Here is a 13,289-nt window from a genome sequence, read left to right on the forward strand (position 1 = left end):
GATACTATCACCAGTGCTTTTGCGCTCACACAGACAATACTGCTCCGTCTGTAACATACCTGCACCATGCCATGCAGGCATAACATGGCTTTGTGGCTACCTGGTAGACCCTGCCATGGACAGGAGGCTGGTAAGCAATTAGGTTTTAACGTGTAATCCTAGTAGGCATGCAACCTTTATTTCTGAGGAGAAAAACCATGTTGCGGGTCTCTTCATAGCTTGATTTACACTTCCCTAAATTATTCTGTCCGTACGTGTGAAAAGCTGGCGAGTGGCGGTTCTGTTACAGATAACATCCAGCTCCCCGCCCATCAGTCATGAACAGAACGCGTGCTCTAACAGCAGTTCGCTTAATCTTTTGGATACAAGGGGTAAAAGTTGTTGCTCCTGACCTCTGCCAAACCCCCGCCTTGCTTGTGCACCCTTTCGGCCGGTGGAAATGACCGTGAGCCAACGTGCGGCCGCCCCTCCTGGGCCGCCTTCGGCAGCGACCGCGGCAGGGTACAGCCCAGTAACGTAGCAACAGCTTCAAAATAGGGACCCGCATTGTCTGGGAAATGTTACTGCGCAGTGATTGCGGCCAGAGCAAACACAAAGCACATATGTAGGTCATACTAAGAGAAAATTAAAAAGGGATTTATTTACTGGTTTCTTTTTTGGTGGTTTTTTTTTTTTTGACTCCCTTTTTGATGTTCAGAAAATAAAGGTTGTTATCCAAGCCCCTCTTGTTCTTTTCTTTTGAAACATCTTGTCCTTTGTTACGTTTTAGGAGAGGAAAATGATTGGATTTGTGGATTGATTACTTTTTTGCTCATGCGATCCCTGACAACTAGCATTGCAGTCCGCTGTTAAATGGCTTCTGTCCAGTATAGAGTAGTTTTTTTTATTTAATTGTTTATTGCAGAAACAATACCCAAAAAGCAACTCTACTGAGACCGATGTTCTACAAGGACGAAGTAATAGATAGTCCCAGCAGAGCAGTTGGTAACAATATATGTAAAAAAAGCTGCTTTTCCTCCCTGCTCCTTGTTTTCTTTAGATACAAAGGATTGGCTTTGGCTTACCTAACCTAACTTCAGGTGTCTGTAAGCTGTTAACTGTGTCTCAGCAGGGTGCCTAGGCTCCTTTTGCAACAAAAAGCTAACTGAAATAGTGCAGCGGGATGCTCTTTCGTGTGGCCAGGTGTAGGCACCAGCTGCAGGGTAATGTTAGTTGTTCTGCAGACTCCGTTAGTTGTATCAAGTAGTGGCCTAATTCAGTTTGCAGTTTTGGATGCCTTTTCCCTCCTGAGCTCCAGCTGCCTCTGCAGAAGGCCGTGAGTGTCCCACACATCCTTTCCCATAACTGTTTATGGATTTCTCAGCTCTCCTAAGGCCTCTCAGGCGGTGCTGGATACCAAGACTGAGGCAGCTGAATCAAGCCATAGACTCCTCTGAACGCAGCGGGGTGACCACCTGAAGTTAAGGAAGCTGAATGCCACCAGTTTAAATAAGTTTTAAAGCTTGGACGACCAGTTAGACTAGAAGCTTATTATGGTAGTAGGTATCATTAGGTATTTCTCACTCTAATCAGTCTGGAAAAAAAACTCCACACTGATTTTTTTTTTCAGGCTATTTAATTTTCCTCTTTTTCTTTCAAAGTCTATACACAGCAACAGTTGAAGTGCAACGGTGAACAAACATCGTGATGTTGGACAGTTCAGTGGACAGTGTAAGGGATAAAACCTCAGACATCTTAACCTCTTTCCAAGACGGAGAACCAGCACTCTTTTTTGACTTTAGTCAACTCTTATCCTTTTTATTTATTTATTTATTTATTTTAACAGCAACCCCCATACATGTGTATTTCAACTATCTTTGTTTTATAGTCACTTTTTATTTTAGACACCAGCATAGAAGAGAAAAGCCAAATGAGTTTACTAGGTCTGCTATCTTAGGTACCAGTTCAAATGTAGCTAAAGATTTTAGTCATGAACAGAAAATCTGTTTTGTGTCTTTGGACCATAAGAGCCTGCATCAGAGGGAAAATTTCCACTGTACCTGTATTTACTGGTTCTTTCAGAAATATTTTCAATGTCGTCTTATACACTCTCATAGCTGGAAAGGTACACCTGAATATGTTTCTATATCAGTGTTATTTTTTTTTTTAAATACTTACAAGTGCTTAATGGCAAATGTTACAAACCTGTATGAAGCTATCTTCTATGGGGGAAGAAAAAAGGAAGAGGCATGTGTCTCATGAGTCATTGACATGTTATCTGCAGGTATGGTTTTCTTATTTAGACCTCCAGGTATCCTATCAATGAGTGATACAACTGTGGTTGACATTTTAATGTTGGTACAATTCTGATAATGTTGCCAAACATTGGTGAGCTTCATGAAGATATAACAGCACAATTAGAAATAGATGAGAAGTAAATTGCTTAGTGCGTAGGTCTGGTTTCAATATAGGCAAACAGTGTTTGAAAGCAGAATTTTGATTTGCAAGTTAATTGATTTTCTGTTGCAGCTTCCATGCAGTCACCTCCAAGCAGTCCCTGCTTGCTTATATGTATAAAAATATGGGGTACAGAAAGGAGAAAATCTTTGCACAATCACCAACACGATTTTTTTTTGGTTGCTGGTAATCTGAAGAAAATTTCATGTATCTGGAGGTGACCTTTTGGGATACAAAATTGAGTCCTTTTGTGCCACAGGCAGCCTCATCACATAATACATAACTCATAAACAGATAAAGGTCCGTCTGCAAGCTGAGTGCCCATTATTACTCATTTTGGAAGGCTGTTTCAGAATGTCACTGCTCTGGTGGCTTGACACCTTACTCTAATTTCCAAATGACATTTATTCATGTGCAGCTAATGCATCCTTGTTCTTGTGCCAGCGTGGTCTAATAGCATTCCTTCTTTCATTGGGCACTTCTTTTGTCAGTTTAGGCTTAGACTTCCTCAGGTGTTTTGGGGCTAAACAAGCGAATCATTTATTTTATTTTTTTGGACAGCCACTTCTGCCAGTCATAGCAATTCCCTTCTGCATGTATCTTCTTTCCACAAAGGTGCCTCTTTTCACAGCTGCATCCTGTGTCAGGTTGCTTCTACTTTTATAACTAGACTAAACAAGAAGCAAAAAAAGATTATTTTAATAACTTCCTTGTTTAAGATATCTACCATCATTTAAGTAAATACATCATTCAATTTAAGTGAAATGTCCAGATGTAAACACATTAGAGTCAGTCAGAAGAAGCCTCATTAATTTCTTGGTGCCTTTCACAGTTTTTCACTTACCCTGACACCTGTTTTCCTTCCAGCAGCAATATATATATATATATATTTTTCTAACATCTTTATGATGTTTCCTAGTCTGCCTACAGAGCACTAACAGAGCCTAATTTTCACTTTCCCGTTGGTGTGCTCACAGGTACTGGTCCTGAACTTTGACTTCATCAGGTTCAAAGGGCTTCTCTCTGGATCCTTAATTAAAATCCTAATGCAGTTGTTTCCTTGTCTGTCTTACTGCTTTTTAGGAAATCTTAGCATCTGTGTGTAGAAGCTCAGAGCTTTATCCCTGTAGCTTGAGGACTGTCTGGGAAGAAAACAGAAGGAGTAGAAGCTTATACACTAATATATGTGTATTTAATCTCTCTTCTGATTTCTGCCCACCTGCCTTTATGCTGTTCTTGGATTTATTTTAAAATGTATTTGAAAAAAAATTTGGAAGTTGCTCTTTCTGAGGTGTAGGACACGATTTGGGATTCAGATGCTCTGGCAGGTAGGAGACCTGTGCCCTGTGCAACAGCAGCTTGGGGGTCAGGCAGGGTGCCCTGGGCACCTCACATGTCCCTAGGGGCTGGGTTTCCGTGCTACAATCCCACCAACACAGCCCCAAATCACTGCAAAGTCACATTTCCGTGGAAAGGTCTAATCAAATATACCAGGGAAATATCAGATAACAAGGTGCGATACGCCCAGGCACCTGCCTTTCTTCTCTTTCCGTGGCGATGGGTTTGTCAGTACCCAACAAGCAGTTTCTAGTTACACAGCGCATAGTTCCTAAATGACATAACAAAGAACACCTTAGTAAAACAAAAGGACAAAAACGCAGGGGCTGATTTATTCATCCACGTATCACTCTGCAGGACCGCATTCCGCGCTGGGCTTCGCGTGGCAAGCTAAATTCTTTCTGTTTTCACCAAACGCAGGCAGGGAGCGTCTCTGTTGACTCAGCAGCTGCCTCCTGGTCCTAACTACTCATTTACTTCGGCGTGCGTCGCCTTGAGTAAACGAGACCACGTAGCCACCAGCACAAGTTGGGAGCAGCAAAATCACGGTCATCGGGCTCCTCCCCGTGAGACCGCGGAGAACGAAGTTTGGACCGGAGCAGGGTTTCTTGGAGGCATCGGGCGCTGATTGGCCCCGGGCCCCGCAGCTGATAACAGCTAAAAATAGCAGAGTATAAAAGCAGAGCCCGCAGCAGGGCTGCCCTGGCCTTTCTTCTGCGGCTGCCGGCCAGGGAGAGCTGGTGCTCCTCGAGTCCGGGCACACAGGTCGCCCAAGAGCGTTCTCTGCTGCTTAATTCCCCTTAACAATTAACTCGTCAAATAAAGGCGCATGCTGGGCTGCGTGACTCAGAGGGGAAGGAACCAAGTTCTAATTTTAAAACCAACAAAACGCACCAAAGGACGGGTTTTCCAAGCACAGCGGGACAGGTGGGCCGGTGGTAGGGCTTTGGGAGCGTGCTGGCAGCGCACCTGTACCTCTGTGTGCAGGAATGTTGCATGCACACACATACCTGCACAGGGAATGTTCTCTAACTGGGGGATTCTGGATACCTGGATGTGTTTTTATTAGATTTTTATTTGGCACTAGTGGCATTGAGGAGTTCAGGAGTCTGTTCTCAGCCTGGCTGCTGACCGGGGTGGGGGGAAATCAGGTCACATTCTTGCATTTCTGTTCCCTTTCAAGCTTCATCTCCATTTCTTTTTAAATGTAGACAGTGGGACTGGGAACAGTGACTTCAGCAGCTGATGGCATTGCAAGAGAAACCTTTGGATGTCTGAAGCACTGTGCATAAATAAAGGAGGCAGATACCTGTGTGAAAAAACTCCCCTTCTATAGTCTGGCAAAAGTTATATGGAATTGAAAACATTGTACTCAGGGAAAGCATTAGGGAGACTTAAAAATAGGTGGCAGTATCAGCCCTATCAATAATAAATCATTCCCTCCTGGATTAATTCCAGTTGCTATGAGTCCTCCTCTGATTTTATGAAGCTTTGCAGTATGGAATTTGTATGAGTGGATTCCTGCTCAGTGCAACTATAGGGTGGTTTTTTTTCCCTCATCTATAATAGGTTTATAATATCTTGCAACCTCAACAGATGACCTGGCTGACTTGTCTTCAGTTTTGATCTGATACACTTAATTATCTGAAAAGGTCACTTATAACTGCCTAGTCATTTTCCCTAAGAACATTCAATTACCTTTTAATTTATGTTTTAATTGAGAGATCACTCATAGCAAACAAGGTAATTGCGGAGGATGCTGGTTTGATAATTCTGTAGAATAAAGTCTTTCTTTTGTGCTCAGGAAAACCAGCATGAGTAGTGCTGGTAGAAACTCCCATATGGTCCAGATACAGAACTGAGAGGAGTCACTCTTGGCAGCACACCTGACTTCCCCTTTCTGAACTCTTTGCCTTTCTTCTTTGAAGGATGTTTTTCAGTGTTAACCTGAATCCAAAAGAGAACCTGAGAGTCTCTTACAGCTGCCTTCCTCTGCAGGGGGGTTTAGGATTTCTCACAACATCACAAAATGCCTTTATGTGTATTTATGAGTATGTCTGGCATCCAACTCTCACTTACTGCTTGGCTAGGTATGGATGGAAATTGCTAATAACGAGTAAAGGGCTCCATATATCATTGGCATTTTTCTAACTAATGTAGGTCTCCCAGGAAAAGCTAGTCCATTTTCTACAGAGTTGCATTGTAATTGTCACCAAGGTCAGAGCAGTGAGACTGGAATATCACAGCCAGCACCCACAGGCCCACATGTTCCTTATAAGAGTGATACCTGCCATACACATTGTGGAAATCTTGAGATTTAGGGAAAAGATAAAAAATTTTTGGAAAATCTTCCATTTAAGATGAAAAATCTTTCAAGTTGGTCTACCCAGTATTCCTAATTCTGGCAGACTTAAATGAGACCCCATCACTGTTCAGACTGTGCTCAGAGCTGAATTTCCCACTAAGATTTACCTTCAGGCTTAAGCTAAGCTTGTTAAAAATTGTCACCACCTTCCTTCACCTAGGGATGTGATCTCAGAAGTCCTCATAACCTGTGCGTGGTGCTAATTGTCACCAGTGAAATCTAATAACTTGTGAGTGTCGCTGCTGAAGAGGGGTTCATATTGTGCTCAGCTAACCTCGTTGCTCTGATCTATGCTGTTGTCTGAGTTAACAGGGCTGTGAAAGGGGTCCTTAAGCAAAGAAAAAATAAAATGAGATCTAACAATGTCAAGACATTGAACCTTCGTGTAGAAGAAAGAAAAGACCGAACCACCCTTCATTCATTTCATAACAGCTTGAGGTGATGCACTAAGGAAAGTGAGCTTGATCACTGGCAAACTTTATGGAAACTTTAGCACAGAAGTACCCAAAGGTGAAATGAAAAATGAATGAGCATTTTCTAAGGAGAATGGAAGGGTTACACAGTCCACTGGAGGCTCAAGGTCAGCCAGCAGCATTTAACCCAGGCGCACAGCACTGCCATCGACGCGATGTTGACCTCTGCTATTTCACAGTGATCACAGATGGGTTTATTGGGGGGCCAACAACCAGAAGCCCCTTTCTTAAGCCAAATAGTGCACATGCCGTGGAGGATGCTGTAATGTGCTGTGCAGATGCGTGCACGTAACCTGCTGTGCAGGTTGGTTACGGCTTCATCTGGCACAGCTAAAAGTGAACTGCTGCCAGCACTTGAACCCCAAGGGAACTGGTTTGAGTCACGAGTAATTTCAAACTGATTTGCTGAGGCTTCATCTTTTAGAAATAATGCGCATCGATACGGAGCGTAATTTCTGCAGTTAGCCAAATTGCTCGCTAAACAACAGAGTGAAACACAAATGCACCCAAGGAAATCAGCAGCAATTGCGTCTTCGTGGGGCCTTGTTTACTGGGAGCAACTGAAACCCAGGCTGAGGTCTGCGTGGCATGAACATTCAATTTCAAACCTTTTCTCTGTATATTCAATAATCAGGGTGGGAGCAGCGCATTGTGTGCTGGTCCTTTTCAGGGAATTTCATCCTAGTTGCATGTACATGCAGCAAATTATAATCAATTCAGATTTATTTCATAATGAGACGTGCACCGAGAAATGAACAGAAATAACCTAAACAGGGACTTGCACTAAGAACACCTGTAAATTAAGACAGAGATATGTGTTATTTGCTCTGTTGCAGAGTTTTAAGTAAAATCACGTCGTTTTAGTTCTATGACAGCAGTGAGTCAACAACAGTGGGTACATCACATTTACCTGGTGTTATTTTTCTTCGTAGCACTTAACATTATGGAGGACTTATTTTGAAAAACAAGGGCTGAGGATATCCATATTCCTTTTTTCATCAGCTATGTTATTGATGTAATCCACAGATCTGGACAATCTGTGATGCTCTCCATTGTATCCGCTGCAATAATGCTTTCCAGAGCTGTCTTGGTCCTGTATGGAAGAAATTTATGTTTTTTAATTGAATTGATGGCTTGGGGGAAAATAGTAATTAAACAAACCTCTGTCCTCTAGAAACCTCTCTATCAAATGCAGCATTAGGAGATGATGTTGTACCTTTCGAGTGCCACTTCCCTGTGAATGGTCAGCTGTGACTGTCTCGATGCAAGTAGAGAGATCATTATCCATAATGAAATCCTCCTTCACCCTGAACAGCAGTGGGTTTTTCTCCTGAAGCTGTTAATGCTTACTAACGTTACAGTGAGGTTTGATACTGCATCCATGTGAAAACGTAATTACGTAGAAAAATCATGTCATGGAGCTCTCTTTGAGAAACTGCCATCTGAGCTGATGCTAGTGATCTCCCATTTCGTTAAGCAGCTCGGTTTTGTCCAGAGATCTTTAGGGCTAAAATCATGCATTCTCACCGTATGGTGAAGGACATCTGCTGTAGCTTGTGGCTACAACAGATTTATAATGTCTAGGGGATGGCTGTAGAGGGGAATATCTAAAAAAATGCCATTTAAGGGGAATGCAAAGTTTTTCTGGCCCAGATTTTGCCACCTCATCCATTTCTTGGGACATTCAGGCTGTGCAGCTGTTGTATGGCTGTCTTTTGTTTCATGCCCTTGAGTGTGGCACAATTTAGAAGGAGGAACAAAATCACAGTTCCTCCTTGTTCCATCCAAACAACACGTTTGGAGGCAGTGTGCATCTCTGGAACTGGGGGAAAATGTGTGCTCACCCAGCCTTGCTCTGAGGCTCAGAAGTGCTTTGAACATCCTCGCATGCCTTGTGCCTCTGGGGAGGCGAACAGTCCGACCCCAAATGTCTGAGACAAATCTCTTTTGATTTTTCTGAAGATCAAGCAAGAGCTAGATAGAGACGTTGTAATTCAAGTGAAAATTAAAGCTATTCAATTAATCCCCTTTATTTTTGGCTTCACAGTTTCTCACACGTTCGCTTGTTAAATAAATGCTATGTCAAAGATACCAGCATGCAATAAATGCAGTTGCAAATTACCGTAATTCAGAACTGTCCCCAGAAGCTATATTTTCATAACCTGTTCACACATGCTGGATTAGTACCTGCACTCGCTGCTTGGTTGGTTTCCTTTTAGGCAATTAAACAGTTAAATAATTCCCAGGTAAAAATCGCAGCTCCCAATACCATTTACTACAGCTGCACCAAGATTTTGGTTCTTTTGTTACTCCATGGTGGAAGTTTATTCCCAACATAAAAAAAAAAAAGAAATAAAAAAAATCTATTTCTGCCTTCCAGGAAATGTTCTCTGTCATACAAGACTTGCAATTCCTTGCCCTAACAAGACGAAATGGGCAGCGGCACCACGTGCACGCCGCGCGATGCGCTCTGTGCACTGATCCTTCTTGGTAGCTCAGCGGCCTGTTGGAGAGCTCCACGATAGAATTACATGCTGGATGCTTGGCCTCTGATTCACCCCCTCGGGACAAATCTTTGCTGGAAGTGAGGCTTGGATCAGGCCTGTGAAAGCTGATAGTGGTAGAGTGCACCTACAATAGCGGTCTTACGTGGAGATGTGACGGTTCCTTTTCTGTAGCTGGCCTCTTCTTTTATTAATGGCACGGCATGCTCATATTCATTTATATGTCTCATAAACCTCAAACAATAATGACTTGGCTTATGAAGAGTTCATAATTCAGTATCTAATGTTCTTGTAGGTAACTCAAAGCCTCTGCTACTTCTGACTTGCGAGAAAATGATAGGCCAAACTAAGCGACTCATTCTTCACAGCAAAATGAGAGTGTACTAATTATTTATCAGTATCTTACCCCTCATTTGACTGAAGAAAGAGCTGATTTTCGTACCACAAAATAGAGCCAAGTGGACAATAACAACCACTATAGTCAAAAAGGTTCCACCCAGATGTAAGTGATAAGTCAGTTTTAGATGACAGCAAAGCAGAAAATGCATGAATAGATTCCTGAACTATTACATATTTATATAATATACAATATATATATATTTCCTCCTACTCACTGCCTTCTACAATGGTTACCTTAAATCAAGCTTTTAGGATCTATTAAAAAAAAACACACCTCAGCACTTATATGAACAAAGACTCTGTTTTGTTCGGATCTGAGCACCTCCTTTGAGGAACTAAGTCCTGTTTTCTCCACCGTAACTCTCAGGAGTGGGAAAGTGTTAAGCGTTTCACAGAATGTAGCTGTAATAACTAAAGACAATGCTCTACAGCAGGTCCTATGCTACAGAGTCCCGATAATCCTGTTCCCTGATATGTATCTTTGCATTCACTCCCATTTAATTAAATGGCCTATAATCAAAGAGGCTTGCTTTTAAGCTTTCATTTTGTCATGAACATTCAGGATGATGCTTTCTATTAGCAATAATAAACCTGAGCTGAAGCAGGGAGCCTCTTCTTGGGATTCCAGAGGGAGATTTTTGAAAATCGGTGGTTTTTTGAGGTGGGCTGGATTATTCTCTCTGTGGCCCACCAGCAGCATGAAACTGATGGGGCCTGACCCGTTCCTACAGTACCTTAATTCTGGGATGAAATGAAAACAGCTTCAGGTTTTCTTATCTTTCCCTGGACTGCATAGTTTCCTTTCTACTTTGCTGAGCTTCAGTATAAAAATCCTGATTTTACAGACTAATTACAGCGCGTGACTAAACCCAGACAGTAATTGGGAAGGAAGGATTTAAATGTTTTGATATGTTGAGTCTCTGCAGAAATTGCTGCATCTGTAGCGGAACTTCCAGAGGTGCACGGCATGCACATCGTCTGAAGTGGGAGATGACACGTGTGTAGAAATCAGGCACTAATTTCTGTTATTTAATAGTTACAGTGGGATTTGTCTGGCCATTGTAACGCCTTCCATCTGAGGTTGTTACCCTGGGCTCCCTTTTTTACCAGTGGAAAAAAAAGTAGGCACTTCTAGGGCACGTTTCTCCATTCTAAAATAGACATCTAAATAGGCCACACAAATCATCTTTGTAAGTGCTGGTACCTTGAATGCTGATTTTATTTAAACACTTTGTTTTCGCATTAGCAGTACTGTAGCTGGCAGTATTTTCTTCTTCCAGAGCTGATATATACTCTCCTGTGATATAAACTGTGCAAAGCACTTGCCAATATCCAAACAGTGTTTGCAGTGAGGCTGGAGCTACAGGTAACCTCAGTCAGGGCAACCCACTTGCCATCATTTTCAGGAGCCTTCAATAAAGGGAAATTACATTGTTGCATGAGATGCTAAAGCAAAACAAGTTTCCAGCAAAATTTATAGCCACGTAGATGATAATATATTATTTATGGATGCATTTCAGAGATACGGTGACTGTACTTACATATTTGGCTGACTTTTATAACTGTAATATATAATTACAGTGCAATGATTCTTTTTGCTACACACAAGTACACTTAGCCCATGTCCTTGGAAGTTTGCCTGTAGGCCTATGAATAATTATACTATAAATGTTTGGTAATTAATGTACCTAGTCCAAAAATTACATGTAAAAATTTGAAATCAAAGGAGTAATAACACTTAATTCTCTTATAGTTAACCTTCCAGTTATTTGAATGAGTGCTAATTAGATCTAAAAACCATAAGCGCACTTTTACGCTAATTACGATGTTGATTATGTTGTAATTACAGTTGCAGCAGCGTAACGAGGTTGTTAACCATTTGAGTGCTTCGGGGAGTGCACGCAACAGCTGTTGATAGGCATTCCCAGAGAGTTTCCCCAAATTGCCGCGGAGATGTTGGCCACTGCTTTCCTGGACCCGTGTCAAGCGCCTGGAGGTCAAGGGAGGGAATCAGAGATTATCGCGACGGCTGGCAGCTGGGAGCACTTTTAGGAAAGCCGACTGTTTGATCATGTCAGAACAGTTCCCGACAGCCCCGTGGGTGCCAGGAGGGGAGGGTAAACCTGTGCCGCAGCCACACGAGGTCAGTTTTGCTCCTGCCATGCCTGGCTCGCCCAGCGTGCAAGAGGGAGCTGCTGTGGTCCTGAAATGGGAGCACGCTTTGTAATTAAAAAGTCATGTATTGGAATTAAAAAGTCCCGCAAAGGGACTTTTTGAGGGCATGAAGGTGGCCGGTCCCTGCTGGTGGTGATGGCAAAGGCAAGGAGGTGCCGCCCGGCCCCTCCGCCCCTGGGCGCTGCCCTTCCCCGTGCCTTTTTGCCCTGTCAGTGCCCCGCGCCCCGTGCCACCTCTCGCTCGGGATTTGTGCCTGGTGACCTCTGAGTCACGCCGGGGTGAGGGAAGGGAGCGTAGGTGTGCCAGTTAGGAGGCTGAAGCCCTTTAAAGAAGTTTTCTTCCATGCTCCAGCGTGCCATCACACACCAGTCCCCACTCTGCAACCAGGGATGAGTCCAGCAATATTTGGCCCCAAATATTTAATTTTATTTTATTCTCCCAGGCCCTGTAGCTCTTCGTTGTCCTGCTTAACCCCGTTCCCAGTATGCAGGGCTTCCCACCTGTGCAGAGCTCTGCCTTCCTGCACGCCCCTTGCACCAACACGGCATCCAGCCCACGGGGTGAAGAAATCAGGCTCCCTTCCCCTCTCCATCCTCAGCAGTAACAACATTAGGATTTTGAACAGCTGAGCAGCAGGACAAAACACCTTCAGAAGAGAAAGAAAACCACCCCCAGTGCTCGAAGCAAGGAGCCCAGCCTGCCGTGGATCTTCCCTCTGCCCATCTCCCCAGTGCTCCCAGCTGCAGAATAAGGGAGGGAGCGACCGAAACGCGGAAAGCGGGAAGAGCAGAACTGTTTGCTCAGAGACCGATCCTGCTGTAGGTACCAGGAGCTTGTCTCCTCCCCTGTGAGTTAACCCCACCCTCTGTTTTTATGCTCCGGGCTATTTTGGGCAGGCAGCGAGAAGTGCAGCTCTGACAGATGAGGATTCTGTACCAGAGCACAGCAGCACTTGTTGCTCTGAAGAAGTACAGCCCCGCGGCGGGGACCGCTCCTCCGCTGCCTGCAATTTGCCTTTTATTTATTTATCCACCTGCAAACTTGCCTTCACCACCGGTTTCGAGTTTTATTGTTGCGAGTGATGTTTTGAAAGCTTGGCAGAGCTTTTTTTTTTGGAAGGGAAACCCACCCGCTGTGGGGCTGAAACCTCCTTTTGCCACTTAATAGCGGGAAATCAGCCGGTGGCCTTGGGGGTGAAAAATGACAGACTCTGTTCGTGCTAATGGGGAAGGAAAGGACCCTGAAATCGAGCTCTTTGTCAAGGTAAGCTGCTCTGTGAACTGGACACTGGTGTGGCTCTCGGATCACCTCGGCTTCTATTTAATGATCGAACTTTAATTTTCTGGCGCTGAGCAGACGCGGTGCTGTGACAGCCTGTTATCTCCTGCAAACATGTTCATGCTGCTTTCTTCTTCGTGACATTAGAATTAGGTAATGTTGCAGGAGAGCCAGAGTTCCTTGATTTTATTGTTATTGCTCTCCTTGTGAGTTTGTCCTGTTATTCTTAGCCTGCTGCCTGCAACGTGCTGGGTCCCAACCTCGGAGTGCCAGGATTTTTGTTAGGAATCCTGACTTCCTTCTCCATTTTTGGGAATTAAG

General features: G+C 43.6%; 1 protein-coding gene and 1 long non-coding RNA gene across 11 annotated transcripts in view; one reads left to right on the forward strand and one right to left on the reverse strand.

The window, feature by feature from the left end:
• Positions 1-13,289, forward strand: part of CLIC5 (chloride intracellular channel 5) — a 75,024-nt gene that overhangs the window by 9,818 nt on the left and 51,917 nt on the right. The window contains exon 1 of one of the 10 annotated variants that reach the window (XM_080587397.1): positions 4,680-4,701. The exons of 8 other annotated variants lie outside the window; for them this stretch is intronic. Coding sequence is in view for 1 of the 2 variants with exons in the window: in XM_080587405.1 (XP_080443531.1) it covers positions 12,891-12,953 (63 nt within the window). In the remaining variant the exon portion in view is untranslated. Of the gene's footprint in view, positions 1-4,679; positions 4,702-12,557; positions 12,954-13,289 lie in introns of those variants that run through there. One more of the 10 variants, XM_080587405.1, reaches the window with a different exon arrangement.
• Positions 1,450-13,289, reverse strand: part of LOC308193137 — a 30,751-nt gene continuing 18,911 nt past the window's right edge. Inside the window, exons 2-3 of the long non-coding RNA XR_013949411.1 lie at positions 7,523-7,705; positions 1,450-3,107 (exon numbers count right to left, since the gene is read on the reverse strand). This is a non-coding gene — a long non-coding RNA (uncharacterized lncRNA). The remainder of the gene's footprint in view (positions 3,108-7,522; positions 7,706-13,289) is intronic.

Source organism: Anser brachyrhynchus (genome assembly GCF_964034855.1).
Source record: "Anser brachyrhynchus genome assembly, chromosome: 3".
Lineage (NCBI taxonomy): Eukaryota > Metazoa > Chordata > Aves > Anseriformes > Anatidae > Anser > Anser brachyrhynchus.